This window comes from Neocloeon triangulifer, unplaced genomic scaffold (genome assembly GCF_031216515.1).
Source record: "Neocloeon triangulifer isolate White Clay Creek 2 clone unplaced genomic scaffold, ASM3121651v1 ptg000009l, whole genome shotgun sequence".
Taxonomy (NCBI): Eukaryota; Metazoa; Arthropoda; class Insecta; order Ephemeroptera; family Baetidae; genus Neocloeon; species Neocloeon triangulifer.
In genome coordinates this window covers 5,281,125-5,304,891 of record NW_026775551.1, presented here as the reverse complement: position 1 = coordinate 5,304,891, position 23,767 = coordinate 5,281,125, and the positions used below count along the sequence as shown (strand labels likewise).

The 23,767-nt window shown below is 39.0% G+C and overlaps 7 protein-coding genes across 10 annotated transcripts; 2 read left to right on the top strand and 5 right to left on the bottom strand.

The window, feature by feature from the left end:
* Positions 1 to 115: 115 nt before the first annotated feature.
* On the top strand, positions 116 to 1,999 carry LOC132195235 (transcription initiation factor IIB). Its single transcript, XM_059617091.1, has 7 exons — positions 116 to 147; positions 402 to 512; positions 594 to 780; positions 838 to 1,053; positions 1,232 to 1,364; positions 1,425 to 1,546; positions 1,597 to 1,999. The coding sequence occupies exons 1-7, from the start codon at positions 131 to 133 to the stop codon at positions 1,756 to 1,758; spliced, it is 948 nt and encodes a 315-aa protein (XP_059473074.1). The 5' UTR covers positions 116 to 130; the 3' UTR covers positions 1,759 to 1,999.
* A 102-nt stretch (positions 2,000 to 2,101) lies between these two features.
* Positions 2,102 to 3,398, bottom strand: LOC132195548 (probable tRNA(His) guanylyltransferase). Its single transcript, XM_059617622.1, has 3 exons — positions 3,112 to 3,398; positions 2,499 to 3,057; positions 2,102 to 2,440 (listed from the first exon to the last, which is right to left on the bottom strand). Exons 1-3 carry the CDS (start codon positions 3,156 to 3,158, stop codon positions 2,204 to 2,206), a joined length of 843 nt encoding a protein of 280 aa, XP_059473605.1. The 5' UTR covers positions 3,159 to 3,398; the 3' UTR covers positions 2,102 to 2,203.
* A 93-nt stretch (positions 3,399 to 3,491) lies between these two features.
* On the top strand, positions 3,492 to 8,511 carry LOC132195545 (Golgi apparatus protein 1). Its single transcript, XM_059617615.1, has 16 exons — positions 3,492 to 3,844; positions 3,903 to 4,232; positions 4,289 to 4,528; positions 4,803 to 4,983; positions 5,043 to 5,266; positions 5,319 to 5,440; positions 5,494 to 5,761; positions 5,979 to 6,148; positions 6,203 to 6,320; positions 6,371 to 6,582; positions 6,639 to 6,846; positions 6,896 to 7,081; positions 7,140 to 7,460; positions 7,514 to 7,781; positions 7,835 to 7,941; positions 7,996 to 8,511. The coding sequence occupies exons 1-16, from the start codon at positions 3,593 to 3,595 to the stop codon at positions 8,158 to 8,160; spliced, it is 3,372 nt and encodes a 1,123-aa protein (XP_059473598.1). The 5' UTR covers positions 3,492 to 3,592; the 3' UTR covers positions 8,161 to 8,511.
* Positions 8,512 to 8,912: 401 nt separating this feature from the next.
* On the bottom strand, positions 8,913 to 15,105 carry LOC132195547 (L-threonine 3-dehydrogenase, mitochondrial). Of its 3 annotated transcripts, none has more exons than XM_059617620.1 (5): positions 14,972 to 15,105; positions 10,509 to 10,735; positions 9,738 to 10,151; positions 9,399 to 9,665; positions 8,913 to 9,310 (listed from the first exon to the last, which is right to left on the bottom strand). In XM_059617620.1, exons 2-5 carry the CDS (start codon positions 10,732 to 10,734, stop codon positions 9,186 to 9,188), a joined length of 1,032 nt encoding a protein of 343 aa, XP_059473603.1. In that variant the 5' UTR covers position 10,735; positions 14,972 to 15,105; the 3' UTR covers positions 8,913 to 9,185. The 3 variants fall into 3 exon arrangements, with proteins under 3 accessions (XP_059473603.1, XP_059473604.1, XP_059473602.1); XM_059617621.1 differs by lacking the exon at positions 14,972 to 15,105 and adding an exon at positions 13,089 to 13,523; XM_059617619.1 differs by lacking the exons at positions 8,913 to 9,310; positions 9,399 to 9,665; positions 9,738 to 10,151; positions 10,509 to 10,735; positions 14,972 to 15,105 and adding exons at positions 11,115 to 12,988; positions 13,089 to 14,947.
* Positions 15,106 to 15,409: 304 nt separating this feature from the next.
* On the bottom strand, positions 15,410 to 20,795 carry LOC132195546 (beta-mannosidase-like). 2 transcript variants are annotated; one of them, XM_059617617.1, is made up of 17 exons: positions 20,602 to 20,795; positions 20,316 to 20,550; positions 19,297 to 20,098; positions 19,093 to 19,242; positions 18,886 to 19,037; positions 18,538 to 18,734; positions 18,348 to 18,438; positions 18,030 to 18,197; positions 17,803 to 17,974; positions 17,552 to 17,748; positions 17,306 to 17,496; positions 16,933 to 17,120; positions 16,581 to 16,876; positions 16,373 to 16,523; positions 16,096 to 16,313; positions 15,816 to 16,019; positions 15,413 to 15,769 (listed from the first exon to the last, which is right to left on the bottom strand). In XM_059617617.1, the coding sequence occupies exons 3-17, from the start codon at positions 19,415 to 19,417 to the stop codon at positions 15,500 to 15,502; spliced, it is 2,766 nt and encodes a 921-aa protein (XP_059473600.1). In that variant the 5' UTR covers positions 19,418 to 20,098; positions 20,316 to 20,550; positions 20,602 to 20,795; the 3' UTR covers positions 15,413 to 15,499. The 2 variants fall into 2 exon arrangements, with proteins under 2 accessions (XP_059473599.1, XP_059473600.1); XM_059617616.1 differs by having other exon boundaries at positions 15,410 to 15,769; positions 19,093 to 20,098.
* On the bottom strand, positions 19,863 to 20,656 carry LOC132195492 (apolipoprotein D-like). Its single transcript, XM_059617511.1, has 3 exons — positions 20,618 to 20,656; positions 20,316 to 20,550; positions 19,863 to 20,098 (listed from the first exon to the last, which is right to left on the bottom strand). Exons 1-3 carry the CDS (start codon positions 20,654 to 20,656, stop codon positions 19,863 to 19,865), a joined length of 510 nt encoding a protein of 169 aa, XP_059473494.1.
* A 950-nt stretch (positions 20,796 to 21,745) lies between the features above and the next one.
* On the bottom strand, positions 21,746 to 23,385 carry LOC132195491 (uncharacterized). Its single transcript, XM_059617510.1, has 5 exons — positions 23,246 to 23,385; positions 22,663 to 22,848; positions 22,461 to 22,600; positions 22,192 to 22,396; positions 21,746 to 22,081 (listed from the first exon to the last, which is right to left on the bottom strand). Exons 1-5 carry the CDS (start codon positions 23,351 to 23,353, stop codon positions 21,746 to 21,748), a joined length of 975 nt encoding a protein of 324 aa, XP_059473493.1. The 5' UTR covers positions 23,354 to 23,385.
* Between the last annotated feature and the right edge of the window lie 382 nt (positions 23,386 to 23,767).

Sequence of the window (23,767 nt, the reverse complement as noted above, 5' to 3'; positions counted from 1 at the left end):
TTGCATAAATATATAGTTTTTTGCATTGCGAAATTCTAGGCTCTTTCAAACTTTAAACGCCCCAGACTTTTCGCGCCAACATCAGGCCACGATTGACGATTGTCATTTGATTTTAGTGTTTAGTTTAGTAATGGCTTCTTCGTCAAGGTAGGCAGTACTGTTATTATTTGTTTTTAATTATTTTCCTCAATTTTGACTTTTGTCGTGCAACGCTTTTGATTATCAAAAGAATCAGTTGACAATTAAGCATTTTAGTTTCTGGGTATTGGACAAGATTTCTCGAAAAAAGCTTCAATTTCAGACTTGAAAGGGGAAACAGGCAATTTTTGTTTGCGGCAGCATCGAGAAAGTTGTTTGGTGGTTGCTGAAATAATTATACACGACGGTGTTTGTTTTTGCAGAATGGAAACCAACAGAGTCTGCTGTTACGCTCATCCGGACGCACCGTTGATCGAGGATTATCGCGCTGGAGACCAAATTTGCTCTGATTGTGGCCTAGTTGTCGGTGACAGGTTTGTTTAAAACCTTCAAAATAATTTTTTTAAGATACGGCCTGCCCTGCGTGTCCCACTTGAAATTTAAAAAAATTCCAGGGTCATCGACGTTGGCTCCGAATGGCGTACATTCTCGAATGAAAAGTCTGGGACTGACCCGTCTCGTGTCGGTGGTCCGGAAAATCCCCTGCTGAATGGATCAGATTTGTCTACTGTGATTGGACCTGGAAGAGGAGATGCGTCGTTTGACACCTTTGGCGTTTCCAAATATCAAAACAGAAGAACTGTCAGTTTAAGACAAAGTATTCAATTGTGCGAATTAATTAAATTGTTTGGTTTTCAGATGAGTAGTTCAGACAGAGCTTTGATAAATGCCTTCCGTGAAATCAATGGCATGGCTGACAGAATCAATCTGGCCAAAACCATTGTGGACAGAGCAAACAATTTGTTCAAGCAGGTCCACGATGGGAAAAACCTGAAGGGCAGGTCAAACGACGCAATTGCCTCAGCCTGCTTGTACATTGCCTGCAGACAAGAGGGAGTTCCTCGCACATTCAAGGTATATATGTTACGAAATTTGTAAATTATGTAATTATATGGGATGAAAAAATATGAAATAGAAAAATCTGGAGCTTTGAACAAATTTCGAAAAAAAAATTTATTTTCTCTTAAATTTTTGCACAGTTCTTTTGAAAAAGAAAATTATCTTTTTCTTTTATCGAATTTGTCTTCTCCAGGAAATTTGTGCTGTTAGCAAGATCTCAAAGAAAGAAATCGGGCGCTGCTTCAAACTCATCCTGAAGGCACTGGAGACGAGTGTAGATTTGATCACCACGGGCGACTTCATGTCCCGATTCTGCTCCAACTTGTGTATGTTTACCATTCCTGAAACAAAATAATTCCATCTGATAAATAACTTTCCTTCACCAGCATTGCCCAACATGGTACAAAAAGCTGCAACCCACATTGCTAGGAAGGCAGTGGAATTGGACATTGTGCCTGGACGTTCACCTATTTCAGTGGCGGCAGCGGCCATTTACATGGCTTCGCAGGTATGATCGGTATCCAAGAGTTTAAATTATGTTTTAATCGTTTTTTTAAGGCGTCTGCTGACAAGAGGAGTCAGAAGGAGATCGGAGATATTGCCGGTGTTGCCGACGTCACCATCAGGCAGTCGTACAAACTGATGTACCCGATGGCTGCCCAGCTCTTCCCCGAAGACTTCAAGTTCGCCACGCCGATAGAAGAGCTACCTCAGATGTAACTGTTTCCTCTGGCTGTTCTCACCAACCAAAACAAAACAAGCAAACCTCAAAAAGGTCTTAATTCTACGATGGACTGCACACTTTTTATCTCAAAAGAGAATTTTATGTGCATTGGCTGCAGTTTTTGTTTTGTAATTTTTCAAGCCTAATTCCTGTAAATCATTTAAGCTGATGTCGTAATTTACTGTTGACAAATATTGTAATACTTCTATGCTGAATATAAAGAATAATAAAAAAAGATATATATTAGTTTAATATTAAGAGGTTTTCCCTGTTTAGAAACACTTTGAAGTAAGTTCAAATTCACACCATAGCGAAAATAAGGTAAAAATTAATTTTTACAAAATGTTTTATTGTTTTTCCTTTTAGGCTTAACAAGGCATAAATAATTATAGAAATTGCTAATCACTATAATAATGTTCATTTATTTCTATAATTTATGTTTCAATCCAGGATACTGTGCTTGATCCAAAAAGAATCATTAATAATATCCTCATTCAGAATCACTATTTCCTTATTTATCCTGCCTTCTTCGACCTCTTCTCCTTTCTTTTGTTTGCATCTAATTAGCACACTGCCTTTCCGAAATAGCTGAGGTTCGTTGTTATAATTTATTCCAAACTCTGAGAACAGAATCTCATTTTTATCTGACGAAAAGGTCCCACTCAATCTTTGCTCAGCCTAAAAATGAATCAAAGATAGATAATTTTTCATTAATAAATTATTAATTTAGGCAAACCTCGGAGTTTGTAAGTCCACCTTTAAGGACCAGAGCCCAAAAAACTGTGTTGAAGAGATTATTAATGTGGCAGTCTGCCTGTCGCCAGCTCAGGTAGTCCCTCAAGTTCTGCGTCGTAGGGTAAAGCACGACCCTGCCATCAAAAGACGGAGGGTACTTCAGAGGGATGTCGAAGAATTGTGGCCAGTGAAAAACGTATGCTGAGCTAAAGAGACTAGAGACGCAAGTCATCAGCTTGGACGCCCTTCTCTTGTGCAAATCCGTGTCCCGTTTGAAGACAAAACTGAACTCGTCACTTTGTCCATACGCTAGGCAGATTTCCTTGAATTCAGTCATGACCCTGCTGGCCGCCTTTGACATTAAGTCCAGAGATCGTTTGTCATTAGGTTTCACAAATTCGTGTTTTTCTGAAAACTTGTGGAAACCTCTTCCGTCGATTCGGACGACGATCCATGTGTTTGGTAAACACCTGTCATCGGCCTCAAAGTTGCGGACATATTCGAACTTGCTGTTTGCCATTGCGCAGGTGAATGAGATATTATTTGTCAACGTCTGTCTCCTGAAAATAACAATAATTGAATACTCTGATAACAAAATATCCATCTTACAAAACCTTTTGGGCAAAAACCTAAGAAACGTGGACAGAAGATATTTTCTCATTGCAAAGTTGTATCATGTTTTCATAGCAGAATTTCATCATAAAATCTACGTATGATTTGGGAAATTCTGCGTACCCAAAAATTGAGCAGTAATTTTTAATTAAATATCTAGTGTAGGTTGATTTCGGTTAATTTATCCAAAAATTTACTTCTAAAGTCCCTTAAGTCTATAAATCGTAATTCTCGCAATCGCAGAATTGCATGTGCAAGCAACACTTTTGCGTGGAAAACATTCTGAATCAAAACTAACAGGTTAGCCAACATTAATTATAATTTGAGAAATGCAAAAATATCTGATTATTTGATATTTTACGTTGGCTAAAGTGAGAGGAAATAAATATTAGTAATGGCAGCCGGTGTGTGGTCAAAGGGCGTTGATTGAAAGAAGATAATTTTCTTTAATTTTGCTGCGTTTCACCGACAGTTGCAGTCATAATGCAATTGCTGCTCAGGTTGGCCCTGACCTTATCGACCGTGGCCGTCAGTTTGACGAGTGAGACTAAAAATCCAACCCTATCGCGGACACCCTTTTGGCTGTCCAGCCACGTTCTAAACAAACGGAGCTCGGACAACAGCGTTCGACTTATCGACGAACCGCGTTGTCTAGAGGACATAAAGCGACTCTGCGGCACCCTTCCTCCTGGAACCGACGATCTGACTGTCCTGGAGTGCATCCAGACCTTCAAAGTAGGTGTTCTTTTGGACATATCAACTAACTTTTTATTCACAAAATATCATTTTGCAGCCAAATGATGGATCCGAATTGAACGAACAGTGTCAACACGCCGTTTGGTCGCACACCGTCAGTCTGCTTGAGGACTCGAGCATCAAGGAGGCAACGAGCCGATCCTGTGCAATTGAACTCAAGGACGTGTTGGCAACGTGCAATAATGCAGACAACAACTTAGGCTGCCTGCTCGAACACAAGGATGAACTTCAGAGCGTTCCTTGCAAAGCGTTCATCCAGAGAATAGGCTACATCGCCTTTTCAGACTACAGGCTTTTGCCAAAGCTGACGAACAAATGCCAGAGCGACATCGACAAGCATCTATGTGGGAGACTTGTTTCTGGATCTGTATAAAAAATACAAACTTTTATGTAATTTACTTTTGTTGACAAAAAATCTTTCAGCTGTCCCAGGGCAAAACTTTGGCATGTCTTCAGCAGCACTTGGATGATTTGGAGCCCGACTGCCACAAGCACGTTTTAAAAGTGTCTGAACAGCAGTCTGACGACATCAAGCTGGACAGGCAACTCTTCTTGGCTTGTGCTGCAGACCTCAATAGACTTTGCTCCAATGTGCCAAGTGGTTCGACTCAAGCGTATAAGTGTCTGATGCACCACAGGCTAGATAGAGCCATGAGTAGGATGGTAAGAATTATTTTTTTTTTTATAAAAGTTCCGTAAAGAGAAAAAAATTAATGATCTTAAAATGTTGTTCGAATAATTTTTTATGGATCAAAATGATATGAAAAAAAATTTTCTTTTCAATTAAATTTCTCAAAATTATTGCAACAGAAATACTGAGAAAGTAAATATTTGCTTTATGATTATAATTTTGCGTCCTTGGCTTTTTTTTGCTTATTTTTCTTATCTTAATTTTAAGCCCGCTGTAAATCCAATTGTCATTTGTTTATCATTGCAGTGTGCAGAACAGTTGTCAAGAAGACAGAAATTAATTAGCGCCGACTTCAAAGTAAGCCGAGGACTTGCTCGAGCCTGCAAGGACGACATCAGAGCATATCACTGCAGGAGAGAGGTGTCTGACGACAAAGACATAAGACTGTCTCAAATTCTGCTTTGCCTTGAGGGTGCAATGCATAATGGTAATAAAATTAAGTAATATTAAAATCAATGCTAATAATTGCAACATGTTTAATTGCAGGGAGTAAAGTTTCACTCGATTGTCAACAAGAAATGCTGGACCATAGAAAACTTCTTCTGGAAGACTTTAGGCTTAGCCCAGAAATAGTGTCTGGGTGTGCTGGTGACATTTCGAAATTCTGTAACAACGGAATCGAAGCTGGTGGCAAAACAATCCACTGTTTGATGGAGCACTCGAGGGTCAAGAAGAAGAAGGAGAGGATCAGCCCTCAGTGCCAGAGAGCTGTGAGATTTTTTTTAAACAAACACGAAGTCATTGATGATGTTTTTTCTGCAGTTGGAGTTGTTGGTTCAAGAGACAGACGCTGGTGAAGACTGGAGAGTGGATCCTGTTTTGAGAGAGGCATGTCAGCCTGTAGTCGATGCAGAGTGCTCAAATGTTCGAGGTGGAGATGCTAGGTACTTGTTTAAAATATTTAAAAATAAAATTGTTAACCAAAATTTATCATCAGAGTGATCACTTGCTTGATGTCACGCATTGGGACCAAACATATGAGGGCTGCTTGTGAAGCTGCCCTGTTGCAAATCCAGTTTTTCGTCGCTCGAGACTACAAGCTTGATCCACCTCTGTACAGAGAATGCAGAGAGGACGCTATCAAAAACTGCCATGCCAAGAAATCCTGGTCCGATGACCCAGGTCATATGGATCCTCAAAGAGGACCTCTAGTTATGCCTTGTCTTTACCGACTATCTAATCAGGATGACAATGCAGCAGTAAAGGTCAGTTCTAATTAAGGTCCTTGTTATATTCAGTTAATAATATTTATACACTGAATTGGCTCCATGAAAAATTCAAACAAACTGATTAAAAAAAGATATCTCCATGAAGAGTGCATAATTTTTCTTAATTTTACACGTAACTTTTTGTCAATGAATTCATTTGTAAATAATAAATTGCTTTCGATAAATGACGTTAAATTAATTAATTTATGTATAGCTCAAGCCAAGTTGTGAGGAGGAGCTGCGGAGAGTCATGCGTCAGAGAGCCGTAAGTGTTGATCTTGAGCCAGATGTTCAGGATAATTGTCTTGATGACTTGGCCTACTTGTGTCCCCTGAAAACGGGCAGAGGAGAGGAGACTGCGTGTCTTCAAGATAACCTTGACAAGTAAATTAATTTACTAGAAAATATATCTATTTTATTTACAAACTCAAAAATCAGATTGATGCCCAAGTGCAAAGATGCTATTTCAAATTTAACTGAGCAACAATCGGAGCACATCGAGTTGAATCCCATCATTTCTGAAAATTGTGCAGAAGTCCTGAAGAAACATTGCGAGGTTTGAATTGATTTGAAATTTCTGACCATACTTGTAATTTTTTTCTTCAGCAAGAGCTCAAAGAAGGCAAGGATGAGGGCAACTTGATTGAATGCTTGATCAAGCATAAAAACGAACCAGAAGTGAGACAGGAGCACTACAAATGCAGGGCAGCTGTGGAACATTTCCAGCTGATCACCATGAAGAACTACAAATTTACATTCAAGTTCAAGCAAAGCTGCAAACCTTACGTTGCCAGATACTGCACTATGTCTTTGACAAAGTAAAGTTAAATGACTAATGGCATGGTATTTTTTTTAAATATCTTCTTTGATTTAGGGCTGACGTAATTACGTGTCTGAGTGAAATAGTAAGGAATGCCACTCTTTTGGATCAAAAACACACTGTCAGCAGAGAATGCAGACAGCAGTTGAGGGCACAATTGCTCCAGCAGCATGAAAATGTTGAATTCGACCCAAGGTTGAAAGCAGCTTGTGAAAGTGATATCGAAGAGCACTGCGGGAATGTAATTGCTGGCGCTGGACAAGTGATTATTAAGTTTTTCTGCAAATTCGTGCTAATTATAAATTCCTCAGGTCTTGGAGTGCCTTCAAAAGGCTCGAAAGGTTTTGACCCCAGTGTGCCACAAGGCGATTTTCAAAGTCGAACGACAGCAGTTGACGGACAGTTCTGTCGACTACGCACTGCTGAATGGTTGTCAGCATGCCATTGGTCATTTTTGCCATGACGTGCCCTTGTCTCAGGCCCTTGACTGCTTAAAGGTATTTTATTCCATTTAAATTTTGTATGCGTTTTTATTCCTTTGATTATTTTGAACAGCAATTCAAAAACGAGGCTGGTTTGGATCCAAAGTGCCGAGCAATTATTCATAGACGATTGGTGGAGCAGAGTGAGGATTACAGATTCAACCCTGCCCTCCAGCAATCATGCCGGCCAGACATTCGTAAATTCTGCAACAAAATAATAGCCAATGAGCCGGCTGACCACGAGCTTGAGGGCAAGGTGGTTAAATGCCTAAAGACTCAGTATCGAGAGCAAAAATTGAGCTCAAACTGTGAGCGCCAAATGACTGAAATCATGCGAGAGTCGGCGCTAAACTTCAAACTGAATCCAGTTCTGGCCAACTCTTGCAAATCAGAGGTGAAATTTTTTAATCGACCTAAAGGAGCACAAAAATGTATGAAAAATTTTAGATTGACAGTCAGTGTTTGCCTTCTGGGGGCTCAAATGGAGATGAGGGTGGAGAAGTTTCCGACGAGGACATAGAAGATGGGTCTGTTGAAGAGTGTTTGAAGCAGCTCCTCGGCAAAAACAAAATCAACAACGCTGCTTGTAAATTGGAAGTTGCCGCGCTAGTCGAAGATGAAAAAGTCGACATTCACACAGACCCTTTGCTGCACCAAGCATGCAAAGTGGATTTGGACAAGTTCTGTGCCGATGTCATTGCTGGAGCTGGGAAACGTAGGAAAAATATATACTGTTGCCGTCAAATCATAACCCTCTTTTGTTTTTAGAGATTGAATGTCTTCAGTCGTACCTGCAAGACACACGGAGAGTCTTGGAACCAAAGTGCAAGAGCATGTTGCTTGGCAGAATGGCCATGTTCCTCAACGCTGATATGGTATGTTCTTTGATCCTTTTTTTAAAGTTTTTAATTAAAAAATTTTTTATTCAGCTCATTGCCCCGCAGAGTATGCATGATCTGTACCACAGTGTGGCTAAATCGAAAGATAAACACTACTTCCTGGTTGTTTCCCTTGCATTTTTTGGCGCAATCTTCTTTGTTGGAATATTCTGCGGCCGAGTGACCAAGAGACATGTGGCGATGAAGAATAAGTAAAGTAAGTGGCTGTTTCTGTCAATTCACTCGGCCCACTGCTGGATGAAAACTTAACAATGCATCTCCAGGCCAAAAATCAAATATTTTATCTCTTCCAGTTCAAGATTTCTAGAAAATTTTCTCCAAGCTCGCAGTTAACGTTTCTGTTTACTAAAGTTGAAATTGTGATGCATTAAAAATTTACTTGGTGCCATTAAGATTGTCATATCAAGCCACAAGAGGCAGCTGCAATTTTTTGTAAATCAGCAGTGGGCCACCAATGGACCTTGAGTTTGCAGCTGATTCCACTGGAAAATCTATTTTTATAGCTGAAATTTGATTTAGTCATTATTTTTGTTGATTTTTTTTTTTGCGGTATAGACTGACTTAAAAAAACGAAAAATGAAAAACAGTGGAATCAGTTGGCAATTGGCTTGTCTGCAGTTTCCAACAGTTTGGCGAAGAAAATTTTAATTATTTGAAAGACAATCAAATGCTGGCCCACTGACGGAAATTGTGCAGTATTTAATTTTTCAATGAAAGAAAAAGGCGCCGTAAAACCGGAAGAATGCGTGTGTTTGTGGATGGCCTAGAGCGGTTTACATGTGAGCGTGATTTTCAATTCTTGTTTTGCGCACATCCTTTTCACTTGTGATATAAACAAATTATTCTTAATATAACATTAAAGTGTGTTAAAAGCCATGAAATTAATAAATGACATATTATGATAATTATTAAAATCTCAAGGGTTTCTATTAAATTAAACAACAAAGAACAATGCCAGTATCATCTATTCTTTAGAAACATTCTTACCTTTTTTAGTGTTTCAAACAGGCAAGATTTTAGAAATTTGTACAAACAAAAATTAAATTTGCGTGGCCTTTCTATGAAGACGACGCTTTCTTTCTTCATTTGGTTCGAGTAAATAAAATGCGGCCTTCCAAACAGACTGCGTGACAATGGACGTGCGGCTACAGGCAGAAGTGTCCTCAAATACGTAAAACAGTCTAAATGCGCCCCTGCTCAGCAACCGCCAGCTATGCAAGTCACACTGGCCTCTTGCGAATATTCGAAACCATAATACGGCACATCTCAGCCAAGTCGTACTTGTGGGACCAGCCCCAATCCTTTCGCGCCTCCGAGTCGTCAAACACCATCGGCCAAGAGTCGGCTACAAATTTAAAAACAATAAATTACACCAAATAAAATAGATTCTACAGTTTGTATCAAAATAAATTTAAATAATTTTCTCTTTTTACCAATTTTCTGGCGCTGGTCAGGTCTGTACTCGACTTCAAGCCCGGGAACGTGTTTTCGCAACTCCTCGGCAATTTCGGCCGGGCTGAAGCTCATTGCCGTGACGTTGTATGTGCGCGTTTTCAGTTTCTCTTCGGGAGCAACCATGATTTCCCAAAGGGCGCGCAAACAGTCCTCGATGTACATCATGGGCAACCGCGTGTCCGGTCGAAGGTAGCAATTATGCTGACCTGACCGGAGAGCGTCGTGGAAAATTTGCACAGCATAATCTAAAAAATTAAATAAAATAATTTTGCACTAACAGAAAAATGATTACTTTGAAATGTTAAACTTTTCCTTACCTGTGGTGCCTCCGCCGGGGTTGCTATCGCTGGAAATGATTCCTGGAAAACGGAGGCAGCGGAAGTCGAGTCCGAACCGTTCATGGTAATATTCGCCCATGAGCTCGGCGTGGACCTTGCTGACGCCGTAAATGGTCTTGGGTCGCTGGATGCACACGTTGGGCGTGGGGTCGCGCGGCGAGTCTGGTCCGAAGGCGCCGATGGTCGAGGGCACAAAGATCTTGAGGTTGTACTGCTTCGCCAGTTCCATCACGTTGTGCATGCCTTCGATGTTGACGCGCACGGCCAGCGGCACGTTCTGCTCGCCGACGGCGCTCAGCAGGGCTGAAAAGTGGATCAGCCAGTCGATGCGGTGCATCACCACCGCTTCTTGCAAACCCTTGAAGTCGAGGATGTCCGTGAAAATGTATGGGCCTAAAAATAATGAAAAATTTTAAGTATACAATATTTTCTGAAGTATTAGCGATAAAAAAATATGAGTTTGAAGTTTCAGGAAAATAGCAATGTTTTAAAATATTTCATTTTGAATTTAATTTAGGTAAATTTCAATTAAAAGTGGAAATAAATTAGCTACTTCTGCCGTGGATTCCAATTTTTAAAGATAAGAATTTATTAAAATATTACATTTTTAATCTTTATCAAAAGTTCAACCCTATAATTTTTTTTTTTTTTAATATGATAAATGAAACGCAAAATTAGTGCTTGGAAATCCTGAACATTGCTGAACATGATTTGAATTTAAAGTTTTATGATTGAATTGCATTTTTTTACCGCTCTCGAGAATTTCTTTGCTCGGCTTGACAATGTCGGACATTATGACGTTGTCCCGTCCATACTTGGAGCGGAGCAGCCTGGCCAATTCTGTTCCCAGCTGTCCAAGGCTGCCGGTGATAAGGATACGCGGCGGTTCCTGCTGCACAGTGGTCATCAACCTCCGTGCTGGCGACAGGTTCCGCCGCAGAAGCATACCAAAATAAGTTGCGGGCCGTGTCAACATTCTGAAACATTAAGATTTTTTTTAAATTATAAAACTGCAGCATGAAGTAAATTTAAGAGATACATGCGTTTTGTTCACTGAAAATTGCTTTTTGTATTTTAGTTGAAGGATCATTAATATTTTTTGGTTTAATCATGCAATAGTTCAAATCATATTTAAAAAAAAAAAAAATTTGGAATCAAACAAATAAGAACTGAAAAAAATGGATTTGTTGAACAAAACGGCAATAACTGAGATTTTATCCAAAAAAAGTTGAATTCAATATAAACCCCTCGCAGCGAGAAATTAAATAAAAAGATAAAAAAGGCAAAATTGGAATTAAATGGATAAACAAAATAAGCTAAACATTCTAAAAAAAATTATAATTCTGATTTGGCTAGCTATATTTGATGAATAAATTTAAAAAAAAAAATAGATCTTTAACACAAATGAATCAAAGACTTTTTGAAAAGTTGGAAACTTAATTGAGAGTTTAAAACTGTTTAGGGTCGTCAAATTAGGATTATTTTAAGTATCGAATCGTTAACAACAATTGATTAAAGGCAAAAAAATCGTCATTTTTAATTATTAAAAATGAGGCAAAAAGCTTAAAAACCGTGAAATATTTTCCACATTTTTTAAAAATTTTGCGGAAAAGGTGAAAGATTATATAAATTTTTACTTTTTTTTAATTTTTAATTTTTTTTTTTTTTGTTCAAAACGGCATAATATCAAAGAACCTTAAATAGACACAACCAGATTGTCTTGGCATCTGCTAGACACCCTTTCTTCTCTTTATTCAAATTTAAAATTTTCGTATTGACTGAGTAGAATAAATAATTATAATAGTAATAAAAAGATAATTTCTTTGGTTAATTAAAATTTGAGGAGCTTGATGAAATATTGAACTTTTCCACATATTATATCTTATTTCTGCGTAGATTATGAAACTGAAATTACACTTTAACAACACAAACATACTACCCCACACACTACAAAAAAAAAAAAAAAATAGAATTAATAATAATAATATAAAAAAAAACACGCCCACTTAACATATATTTATTTTATTACCATATTATTTTAACTCTAGTTGCAAACTAGAGGCAATCTCTGCCCAAATCGAGATATAATCAATATTAGAAAATTAAAAATAATAAAATATACCATAATTAGAGAACAAACAATGCATAGAATTTTCTCAATTATTGCTTTCCACAAATAGAACAAAAATCAAAATGTTAATTGTCAAAGAAAAACCTTTTTAGCAACACTGCAAAGCACTAAATTCACTTATTATTTTCTCTCTCAAGACTTCTTGTTGACGCAGTCCTTCCTGCGCGTTTGTTCCCTTTCTTTCGTCATCTACCATTCCTTTCGGGTGCGGAAACACCTGCTGCAGGCCCGTCGGCACGGGGCTCCAGCGACAGTGCGCTGGACGTCCTCTTAGTTCTCTCTCGCTCACCCTCACTCTGAGGGGGCACCTTTGATAGGAACCTCTGCAGCCACCCTTCCTCGCAAACTTCTGCCAGAGTCACAAATTTTCCGTCCAGCTCGATGCCCCGCCGCCGAATTTTTGCAGACAGGCCGTGCTGACTGGCGGCTTTGCTCGCTCCAACCAAAACGCGTCTCTGCTGCTGCTCCTCGGGCGTTCGGTAGTGCGAAACGCCGATGTTGGTGCCTTTCAGCTTGTGCACGTGTTGCATGACCCGCGCCTTGTCCGAGTCGGACTTGAAGCGGATTAAAATTGGCCGCTTTTCGCCTTCGGGTCGGCCAATGCGGAACGCGCTGTCAATGATCTCCTCCTGCGGGCGCTTTTCAAGCGACAGCTTTTCAAACAGGACGTCGTCGATGGCAGCTTTCAAGTTGCTTTCAGTCGGCACGCCAAAAACAATTGCATTTTTCCTGCGAAGATCGGCCTCCTGCTTAGCGATCTTGTTTTCAAGTTGCGAGACTCTGGTTTTTAAAGTCGAGTTCTCTTGAATTAACTTGTCGATTTGTTCAGATTTCTTCGATACACTCGCAGCAAGTGCACGGACAGATTCACGAATGCCGTCGATTTCCTCTTCATTGGCGGCTTTTAATTCCTTTCCCTCTAAATATATCTGAAGTGATTGAATCACATCCTGCTGCATTTCTGGCATTTCTGATAACTCCAACTTTGTCTTCTGCAAGTTTTCTTTGATCTTATCAGACGTTGATGGTCCAGGGTTGCTTTCGATATCACCCATGGCGAGCAGCAATAGTCTAAAATAAAACCCAGCGCCACAGATCGCTAAAACAAAGAGATACTTGCAGAAACTTGCAACCAGACTTAATATCAATCATTTTATGCTTTCCAAAAGTTAACAATAGGCAGACGTGCGGGAGCCTACCTGGAATTTTCCTGCTTGTAGCTCCATTCACGGGACGCTTCATTCGATCAAAATGATCAAATAATGACCAGATCGGAAAATTCAACCTCTGGACAGAAGAGTCTGCACCGTCCGGTGACCTAAATCCCGTCCACGCGGATTCACGCATGTTCCTGTTGTCCGGTTTGAAAAGGACTGACGAAAAGACCATCCACTGATGCGGACGTGCGCTTCGACTGACATCACTTCTAATTCTATTGACCGCGTTTACCTGGGATCTGAATCTGTGGTCTTTCCCCAGACAATATTAAATTTATCGCACTGTTTTTTTTTTCGAGCAAAGAACAGACACGTCAGCAATTCTAAATAGACTTTACTGAGGGAAGCGCGGCCAACGATCTCCGCTGTATCTTAATTTCGGTCTATTGGCCTCATTTCAAGGTTTTCTTGCGCCCTCAGAGAGTGTTTTTATTATAGGGATTCTTTTTTGTAATTACAGCGCCGAGAGCAAACGGCGACCATCCCTGTTAACAAGCCCATTCAACCACTTCTCAACACAACATGCCAGTCAGAAATTTCTTAGAATAGAATTCTTCTTTTTGAATGGAGGGAAAGTGCCGGTTTCGAAACGCTTGATGAGAGATTTCCTGCGCCCGTGGCTTCTTTATCAGCGGCTCGGCAAAATATAATGGCACCAAATAAAGGAAAAAAATAGAGGCACGCGAGGCAATAAACGGGCAATGCAACAGCCTAGTTTGGGAATTTATTGCGGTTTGAGCAGAACCTTATTCGCGTTTTTTTACAAGATAACAATTTGAATCGTCATTTTCAAATTTCCAGAGAGCAGGTTTAATAGAACTAGAGTTTAATTAGGAAGGAAATAGTAAATGAAGGAATAAAAAAAATTATTATTAAATAAGTATAAAATATTGAAAATAAAGATTTTAATGAAAATAGGAAGGTTGTTATTTGCAACGCATTTTAAATACATATTATATACTATAAATGTGTTTTTTTATAATATATAAAAAGCTTTAAAATGAAGGTTTTCTATTACATAAATATTTCCTGCTAATATTATTTATTTAAAAATATCACAAATAACGCACAAGCACGTGGTTTCGCACCTCGGTGATGGCGACGTCAGCGTGTCTATAATTACAGAACACAGCAGACCTCATGTAAAATGCGCTCGAGTGCAAATTTCGCGTCGCAGCTGCGCCAGGAGCGCAATTGAGCCGCCGGTCGCGAGAGGAAAACGCGAACAAAGCGCGACTGCACCTTTCACCGGATTGAACCAGTTCGTTCTTCATCTCATAATCACTGTACACTTCCGCATGCAACGACCGCGTTTTACTTTTTTTGATACATACCACAGCAATTATCTGCTCTTGTCCAGACACAGGGCTAGCCATAAATATTTTCAAAATCGAACAGATGTTCCATCTCTTTTCCTCTTCTGTGTTATTCGCGCTTATTTGGGGGGATGTTTTGATCGATTTTCCACCCCGTTGCCCTGGATACCTTGAGAGGGTTATTTTTACCGGGACTTCGTTACGTTATATTCCTTAATTAAATTAATTTATTCCAAGCAAGTTAAACAGCAAAAAAATTAGCGAATTCGAGAATTATAAAAAATAAATAAGTTTTTCACCTCAAATCAAATTGAGATTAATCAATAAAATAATAATAATACATTATAATATAATCATTTTCAGTAATTGAAAAATTTTAATTTTTTAATTTAAATATTTTTCCGACATGAGTAATTATTTTAATGACGATTCGGGAGAATTTCAGCAGCATGCGAATGAACCGAAACGGGGTCATTTCCCTCGGTGGAATTCGCGTCTAGACACAATTAGTTGCAGCGTAACGAGTGCTCTGTTTTATGAAAGAAATACCTGAAATAGGTGCGAGTCGTGAGCGCTCAAGCCAGCCAGCCGGTTCAAGCGAAGTATCCACACTGACGGCGAACTCTATTCAGGGGATCGATGTGGGCCAACCAGTGGTCTATTGGCTGCCGCAGAGGCTCGACTTTTGACGTCACCCACCGCGCGAGCACACGTCACCCGCGGCTCTCTCGCGTTTTTTTTTTCTTTCTTTTTTTAGAGAGACAGGTGCATTAATTTCACCAAGATATTTAAGTTGCCTATTAAACGCTCTAATTTGGGTTGCGTGGCTCGCTTCTTTGACAATGTGCCTAGAATTTAGTTCACTCTTATTTTCCAACGAGCCGAGGCTTTAATGAAATAATTATCATCGTACTGCGACTCTCATTAATTTGCATAATTCAACCTTGACATATCTTCGCAGAGATCAATGCTGATAATAAACGAATCAAATCTTTAATCCAATTGATTGATATATTTATTTGTGCTGATCTGATTGAAATTTACTCTTTTCAAATTATTAAAGCTGCCAATTAATTATTAATCCAATTGTATAGCATGGAAGTAAGAATAGATGCTTAAAGTGTCCCAAAGATGTTTTTCGTCCAAGTCCTGCAAAGCGAAAAACTGGATTGTTTTTTCAGACTGGGCTAGGATGAAGCCATTGTCCGAAAACCGTCCCCTAACGTCTCCGGCGTCCAGCCAAACGTAGGGGGTCGGTTCGTCAGTGGTGATTTCAATATCAAAAACTGCCAGATAATGTGATGAATAGTCTTCTTTAGCTGTTTCACTTTTGACTACTTTCTCAATCTATTTAATATTTTATTAAATCGGATCCACTAACTATTTCATATACCTTTAATGTCGGTTTTGTTTGGAAGTTAATTTCATTTAATTTATATACGGGGTGGAAATAAGGCCCAGTTAGATCTTTTCCCTCTTCGTCTTTCAACTGGATCGTTAAAAACAGATCACGCGTGATTACAGTGTCCTTGATTGGATCCATTTCTAGCAGATTTCTCACACCTCCCTCCAATACGGCCGCAGCACTTAAGTTTTGCTGCAATTTGTATGAAAAAATTAACAGTTGAATTATTATTGTTTACTCTACTCGCAATGCTAGAAAATTTATATACCATTGTTTCAATTTTGACTACTCTGGTTTTGACGGGCTCTAATTGTCCCCACTTGTAACCATTCAACTCCAGTTGGACGTTGTGCAAATCCTCAAGCAGATCAGAAATCGCGTAAATAATCAAGTGATCTGCGTACTTTTCGTGGTCTACAGAAATTGCAACTGGGGCAAAAATGTGCGCCATGTGGTAGTGCAGCATTTTCCACGTTCCTTCGTGATCTTTTTTTGCAATGTTATTTCATGAATTTTAGCTAAAAGAATTAAGGAGTTAATTTTACCAATTCCACCCCAAGAAGGTGCAGCCCAAATATCATTTAGTTGCCAATACATGGAACCCATGGTTCGTCCTATTCCGGTTTTAGGATTGAAGAAATTCCTCAACCTTCGGTGTTTTAGAGCCTCGACGCCTGTACCGATTGCTTGAGATAGCTACACGGATTTTAATTTGTGGTGAAAATTTAATAATTTTAAAATGAAAAAAATTGCCTGCGTGAGGAAGACGAATTTCTCGAAATGTTCCGGTTTCTTATATTCAGAGTTCTGGTTGTGCGGCATGAGAATCGTTGCAGTTTGGGAGAAAACTCTATTTGTGCCTCCACTTTGGTGTTGCCTGGTGTTGAGAAATGCGCTGTCGAAATTCGACAAATCTTCCTTCTCGGTCACTTTTTGCAAAGTTCGCAGAAACGGGAAAGATTGGTAGCCGTATTCGGAAACAAACCGAGCGATCGTGTACATGCTCGAGTTAGTCAAATCAACGGAGGAAGAATATTGATAGACGTGAGCTTAAAAATAATTAAGTTTTTAAGATTAAATCTTGATTTCAATGAGGTTTGCGTACTGTCTCCATATATTCCGCTCCACGCTGTGATTTTTTCAGGAAGGAATCCATCTTCGTCTGTTTTTAGACCGTTAGTAGGACTGGACACGACGAAAGGAGTTAACGGATCCTCTTCCATCACCAAATCGCGAATCACGTGCCCAAATAGCTTTTTGTAATTCTCTTTTGCGTTTTCACTTGAGTCCCACCTTAAAAATTTTGAAGAACTTTGTCAAAAATTTGCACAATAAAAAATTTAAATTCATGAATTATTATGTATTACTAGCAAAAAATAAATTGTTGCTTTAGAGTAGTTTGGGGTTAATTATTGAGCAACTATCATAATTGCAACATTTTCATTTAAATTGTAAAAGTAATAAGAAATAAAAATAACCAGCTATCTTGAACAGCGCCTTCCATTTCATTGTTTCCTGCCCAGAGTGCAAGGCTAGGGTGGTGCTGAAGGCGCCTGACGGTTCCTTTCACTTCTCGAGTGACCTCGCTTAAGAATTCCTCGTCCACTGGGTACAAAGAATTGGCGAACATGAAGTCCTGCCAGATCATGATTCCCAACTCGTCGCACAACTGAATATTTTCAATTTTCCATTGGCCATTTTTAAAATAATTAATGTTTACGCACGTCATAGAAAAAGTCGGTTTCGTAAACCCCACCGCCCCACACTCGCAACATATTGAATCCCGCCTCGGCTGAAGAGCGCAAGAGATGCTCAGCCACCTTTGGATCGGTACCTTTTTCCGGCAAAACGTGGCTAGGGATGTAATTAGAACCCTTTGCGAAAATCGGCCTGCCGTTGACCTCAAAGTAAAACGTTAGACCTAGAAAAAAATTCTAAATTATACTCATATTTTTAAATTTTTTGAATAATCCACCTTTTTCAGGATCTTCTCGCACAACCGGAACTTGGATAAGTTCTATGGTTCGGAAGCCGATGCGTGTTTTCTTTTCTACCAGAATTTCATCTGCATTTTTCAGAGCAATGGAAATTTCGTAAAGTGGCTGGCTTTTGTTCATTCCATTTGGCCACCACATGTCTACCAATTCCTTAAAAATTATAAATATTTCATAATGGTGGTCTTTAAAATAATTCAAATTTTACTATTGGTACGGAGAGCACAGTTTTAACATTTGGCTCATCTCCTCCTTCGATGGTAACTTTATTGCTTTCAGACACCACTTTTTTCCCATCCTTGGCAACTAACGAAACAACCACGTCAACTGTTTCGGGGCCCCTTTCGCTCACGTCCAGAAACGCGGTCACGTCAACCTAATTAATTAATTATTATTATTTTTTTAGTTTAAAATTCAAAAGAGCAATTAAAATTATCTTCTGACAGGTTGGGGAAATTATTGCAAGCCTGAACTGACTTTTGAAAAGGAAGTTGAAAAATGATAAGCAAAATTAAAAAAAAAAAACCTTCCAAAATTCCTCCTTTGCCTCCAAAGAAATCAAACACTTAACATCCTGGATGGCCACCGATGTCACTCCTTCCAAATAAACTGTTTTCCTTTAATTTAAAAAAAAAAATTATAATTTAAATATTACTATACAACTTTTGGGTCAATTTTTCTTTTTATTTTCATATAAGGAAAATCAAATATCGTACCAAAGGCCTTGCGAGGGCAGGGCTGGTCCCCAGTCCCATCCAAAGGAGGCCTGCATGGTCCTGACCATGTTCACGTGGCATTCTCCGTGGAAATAAGGGGGCACGCACGAGGGCTTTGTCGGAGTTTTGTTGTACTGCTGTGCGGCGTATGCAATGGTCGATTGGAATTTGACCATGAGTTGATTGACTGAGCCATCCTGTTTATTCATTAATAATTTTGTTTTATCACTTAATAACTTTAATAAAAAAATAAATAAATAAAACGAGTACATAATTATTGCAAAAATCAATAATATTTTTTTTTAATGATAGGAGATTTTTCAATAATTCAAATTGACTTCAACTTACCTTCTTCAAAATATCAGTTATTGGAAACACAAATCTGGTGAACATGTTTTTGCACCCGCATAGTTTTTTCCCGTTAAAAAACACATCCGCTACAGAATTGATTCCGTCAAAAACCAAATTTGTTTTCGCACTTTTCAGAATGTCTTCAGATGCTTTAAAAAGTGAAATCATAAGTTCATAGCAATCGTAAAAAAATTTGAAAACTACTATTAAATTCTGTGTGAAAAGTCCAATTATCCCTGCTGACCCATCGGTTTTCCGTGTCTCCAAATCTGTAAAAAAGCTCATCCCCTAAAACTCCCTCCTTTTGCAAATCATTGAAAATTCCGCCCGGTACAATCGCTTCACCAGACACCGCTGAATTAAAACAATAAAATAGAACTAATTTTTCGTTTTCACTGCACAACTTACTTTTATTTTGACTCTCGAAAGTCCATTTTACAGACTGCGAACTCAGATCCTGAATTATTTCAGTGGATTTTGCTGAGTGGAAACAAATCAAAGTTAACACCGCGCACAAGAAGACCGCCATCGTTGAGGTTTCCGTCCAAAGTGTGGGGAAAAATTGGCCACATTGTATTTATATAAAGAACGCTACTTTTTCTTATCAAAATTTAAGAGCGCGCAGGCGGTAGGAAGAAAACTTGAAAAGGGTCGCCAGGTGAAGATAAAGCACGCGAGGTCGTAACATTAAATACGAAAATAAGTGGACTTTGACAAAACAACGAAAATTAAACCAGGTGAACTTCGTTGCAACGATAAAAAATTTAAGGACAACGGACAACTGACCCCAAAAGGCGACCTGCGGTCTGCTGATAATTTGGAAAAAACATTTTTCAACTTTTTCTTTTTTTTTTTGCTGTTGTTTTTTGTTTTAATGCAACAAGGTTCGCTCGGTTTCAATTTAATTTTCATGACACCTTGAGTGTTGGAATTCCAATTTGACAAGATTAATTAAAAATAAAAAGACATTCATCTCAGCAAGACGAGTTGTCCACGTGTCTGAGGGTGTCCAAGTCGATGTCGTAGCTGCTGAGAACGTTCTTGAGGGCAGTCATTGTTGCTGGGGGAATTGAGTCTACGCCACGACCGAGAATGTTGGCGTAAATCTGGCGGCCGAAAGATCGACGCTGAATGTCAAACAAAGGCCCGCAGGCCATGACCAGGGCAAAATTTTCATAGTCTGTTGCCACAATACCGGTTTTTGTTAGACCTGAAATGTGCAGAAATGTAAATTGTGCGATAATTTTTCTTATAAACAAAATTAAGAATTCTCTTTTGCATAATAGTTAAAATGCAGTGGTACAAAATATAATGTCCAATTTTGATATTTAAGTTGTGAGCATTGACTAATCACAATTGTTTTTACTGAACTTATTTACAAGTTCACAATATGAATAATATAATTTTAATATGTTAAAATTTCTTACTTTCCCAATAGTTGGTCTTTACGAAAACACCAAATCCGGTTGACGGATCTGTTGGTCGCAGCGCCTGAGTGAAGAACTCTGCGGTTTTATCTCCGTCGGCCTGTTGGTAGTGAAATTTATACACAATCGTTGTCCTTCCATCCTGCTGGCCAACCTCAACCTTGATTTTGGCGCACTTTTTCTCCGGCAGCGCTGGGTCACCTTTGTACGCCAACACATACCAATCGCCAGCAAACTGAAAAATATTTCTATCGTTATTTTTTCAAATTAAATTTTAAAAACTCACTTTTGAAGCATCAAACGGAACTTTGCCCCAGATTTGCGGGCAAAGACTGATACATTCTGCCCATGGAAGCGCCAAGATTGCAAAAATCACCAATGCAGGAGTCAACTTCATTTTAATTAAAAATAGCAGTGCAGTAAGCTGATGATGTATTATAAACCGACTGGCAGGAAATGATGCTCTTTATCTCAATCCGATTGTTTTGTTGGTGACTGGTGTGCGCAGTGACCTTGTGACCCTCCGAAGACTACGTGGGATGGCTCTCGTATCATCGTAAATAACATCAAAGACTTTTTTTCGTAATAAGACTAATGAACAATTTTATGAAACTGGTTGTGGTTCATCAAAAATATATTGGAAACATAAAGTCTTTTGAGAGTAATTGATGCTCGTATTTCTTTTTATTATCATTGTTTATTCTTCACAAATTATTCATACATGAAATAAAGAAAATAATGTGAAGAAACGGCAGCACCTTTGGTGAACAAAGTCACTAAAACGCAAAGCCTCAAGTGAGGTCCGCGCCGAGAAGGGCCGCAAGTAAAGTTTATTTACTATGATAAACTATTATTTAATGTAAATTTTCTTGCCTGCAAAGAATTTCTCAACGAATTAAATTAATATGTTATGAAAATTGTGTCTTCAGATAGGAATATCATCGAAAAAATAAATTACTTTTTGCAAATACCCTGGCGCCTTTTTCCTCCCCAATAAAAAGTCAACTTATTTTTTTCTTTGATATGCAACCTGTACAACACAAATGCCAAGCAAGTTGCATACTTTCTATTTAGGTGTTAATTTTAAAGTTGTGGTCATCAGATCGTCATACTATAGAGAAGATATCTTGATTTTTATTTCATAATTTTTTCGTAGGAAAATTCATTTATAATTATGACAGCTTAAAATCTATCACAAGATGCATTAACATCAGATTCTTAGAGTTTTGTTTAATTAATGAAAAGATATTGAAAAATATTTAAGTCGAAACATAAATTCATTCCCATTTCGAGACACCATAATATTTTTTATTGAATACCCAAGGAAAACACTGTAAATACGAGTACAAAACTAGAGTGTTGAAAATAGCTTGATGATAATATCAAATTTGAAGGCTTTTGTTGAAACTGTCAGAAAATGAAAATAATGTTCACATCTTGAGCACCAAGCTCACCAGCAACTCCAGCCTTTCAGTGGGCGAGAGCAGCTGCTCCTGAGCATAGTAAGTGGCAAAATCTTTTGCACTCAGGGTTTCAAAGCCAACGAGCGGCAGCAGCGTGTCAATCTTCTCACGGACCTGGGCGTTGTTGCCCACAGAGCCAGTCTCAAAGATGACCTGAGCGTCACCCCATTCGCAGAGGGCGTCAAAGCGTTGCTTGACGCTGAGCACCCTGGAGCAGCAGCACAACACGTCCTTGACTGTTTCCTTGGAGACGTCCACCCAGTACTTGGTTTGCAAAACGTGATCAGGGTATCTCTGAATGATCTGCAATTAAAATTTGAATAGTAAAAAATGAAATATTATTTATAAAAGAGCTTAAAACCTAATTAAGGATCATTCTTTAAATACAATAAAATTTTAATAACTTTCTTTACCTTCATGAGACGCTGGCACTCCATCTCATTACTCAGCTTGGCAAACATTTCATAGACAATCAGGGCATGGTCAGGTCCAGTATGGGTGGTCAGGTATTTTTCAGCCTCCTCAGCCAGCACGGGCAACTTCCAAGCATGAGCTGTGCGGCACATTTCAACGCCAACCTCAGGCCCAGGAAATATACACCTGTTTCCGTAAATGTGTCTAGAAATAATAATTGATAACGTAAAATAAATTCAAGATTTTTTTTCAAGTGACGCAAAATCACCTCATGATCAAGTCAAAGGCTGTTGGGGACAGTTGGGGCATGCTGAAGTTCAGTTTTTGCTCGTCGCCACTCTTCTGGAAAAGAAGGTGCTCCAGGTAGCTGCTGGCAGTTGCCAGGATGATTGAGTGGCACTTGAAGGTCTGCCCGAAGGAAAGAAAATCAGAAACATAAAAGAAGCTTTTTCAAAATTATAAAATCTCACCACAGGTTCATTGGCAGAATTTCCTTCTTTGCCAATGACGAAAGTGCAATCAGCAAGTCGGCCAGTCACGTACAGTTGCAGAATCTCCTCAGCCTTGTCTCTAGATCGGACACGCCAGTTGTCGGCGGAGGAAAATTCTCCTTGGTCAGGATTGGTAGCCCTCGGGGTGGCCAGAGGTGCCTTTTTCTTTAAAAGTGTAAAAATAGGATTGATTAGATAAAAAAAACAAGGTATAAAATTGGAATGAATGTGTAAAATGAACTGACAATGAGAATAGAATGATAAGCACAATAATTACAGAAATTATACTACGCACACAATATTGCCATTTTGCAAGCTCATTTATGTAGCCAAAGTCGAAATCCACCTTATTTCGGCACATTTGACTATTAATTAGAATTACAAGAAAAGCTTTTGCAATGATGTCGGCATGTGTTGCAAAATCGCATCGGATCGGACACGCGCGTTTACGCGCGTCTGTTTTATACATTTCTGTGACGGATCCAAATTTAATTATGTGTGTTTTATGGTTTTTTTTTTTTCAAAGTTTGCCTAAAATTAAAGCCGTAATTTTATGAGGTACCTTCTGGTTGCCGACGGGCAGAGTGTTCGATTTGGACATCTGATCTTTCTGGTTCCTCAGGGGCAACTTCGGCGCTTTCAGAGTTTTCGACTTTTCAGAACCCATCATGATTTTCGGATCGAGCGACCAAATTTGCTGCTCTTCTTTTGGATTAAAATTGCTCTTTTCGCAAGTGATCGCAACCGCTCCAAGATTCAAGTCAAGACTAACAGCAGAAAACAGAAATCCGAGCGAGAAGTGCCAACAAGAAGTGCGCTTGGAAGATGAGAAAGAAGAACCAAATCTGAAATCTGAAAGACGGGGTTGACGGGGGAGGAGCGAGAATGAGGAAGACAGCAGGAGCGACAGCGAGCAAGGAGACAGCGAGCTTAAGGAAAAGGGAAGGGATGCGGGAATTATGTAGCTGCATGATCGGCCTTGAAAGTAGAGTTGCACGTAATTATGTAGTTAGTATCTATTTGTATTTGTAATATTTGTATGTACTACATGTTTATCATTTTTTCCCTTGTGATGAAAATATGG

Coding starts and splice junctions, on each gene's coding strand:
- LOC132195235 (XM_059617091.1), top strand. Junction 781..837: donor AATATCAAAACAGAAGAACT/GTCAGTTTAAGA, acceptor TTTGGTTTTCAG/ATGAGTAGTTCAGACAGAGC. Junction 1,547..1,596: donor CCATTTACATGGCTTCGCAG/GTATGATCGGTA, acceptor CGTTTTTTTAAG/GCGTCTGCTGACAAGAGGAG.
- LOC132195546 (XM_059617616.1), bottom strand. CDS start 19,417: ATGGCGGTCTTCTTGTGCGCGGTGTTAACTTTGATTTGTTTCCACTCA. Junction 16,020..16,095: donor TAGTCAAAATTGAAACAATG/GTATATAAATTT, acceptor TACAAATTGCAG/CAAAACTTAAGTGCTGCGGC. Junction 15,770..15,815: donor AAACAAAACCGACATTAAAG/GTATATGAAATA, acceptor AATATTAAATAG/ATTGAGAAAGTAGTCAAAAG.
- LOC132195548 (XM_059617622.1), bottom strand. CDS start 3,158: ATGAGAAAATATCTTCTGTCCACGTTTCTTAGGTTTTTGCCCAAAAG. Junction 3,058..3,111: donor CTTAGGTTTTTGCCCAAAAG/GTTTTGTAAGAT, acceptor TGTTATTTTCAG/GAGACAGACGTTGACAAATA. Junction 2,441..2,498: donor GTGGACTTACAAACTCCGAG/GTTTGCCTAAAT, acceptor ATTCATTTTTAG/GCTGAGCAAAGATTGAGTGG.
- LOC132195491 (XM_059617510.1), bottom strand. CDS start 23,353: ATGATGGGTTCTGAAAAGTCGAAAACTCTGAAAGCGCCGAAGTTGCCC. Junction 22,849..23,245: donor TGCCCGTCGGCAACCAGAAG/GTACCTCATAAA, acceptor ACACTTTTAAAG/AAAAAGGCACCTCTGGCCAC. Junction 22,601..22,662: donor ATTCTGCCAATGAACCTGTG/GTGAGATTTTAT, acceptor TCCTTCGGGCAG/ACCTTCAAGTGCCACTCAAT.
- LOC132195492 (XM_059617511.1), bottom strand. CDS start 20,656: ATGTATCAGTCTTTGCCCGCAAATCTGGGGCAAAGTTCC. Junction 20,551..20,617: donor CAAATCTGGGGCAAAGTTCC/GTTTGATGCTTC, acceptor AATATTTTTCAG/TTTGCTGGCGATTGGTATGT. Junction 20,099..20,315: donor AAAGACCAACTATTGGGAAA/GTAAGAAATTTT, acceptor TGCACATTTCAG/GTCTAACAAAAACCGGTATT.
- LOC132195547 (XM_059617619.1), bottom strand. CDS start 13,278: ATGGTCTTTTCGTCAGTCCTTTTCAAACCGGACAACAGGAACATGCGT. Junction 12,989..13,088: donor TACAAGCAGGAAAATTCCAG/GTAGGCTCCCGC, acceptor TCTTTGTTTTAG/CGATCTGTGGCGCTGGGTTT.
- LOC132195545 (XM_059617615.1), top strand. CDS start 3,593: ATGCAATTGCTGCTCAGGTTGGCCCTGACCTTATCGACCGTGGCCGTC. Junction 4,984..5,042: donor TGAGGGTGCAATGCATAATG/GTAATAAAATTA, acceptor GTTTAATTGCAG/GGAGTAAAGTTTCACTCGAT. Junction 5,267..5,318: donor GCCCTCAGTGCCAGAGAGCT/GTGAGATTTTTT, acceptor TTTTTTCTGCAG/TTGGAGTTGTTGGTTCAAGA.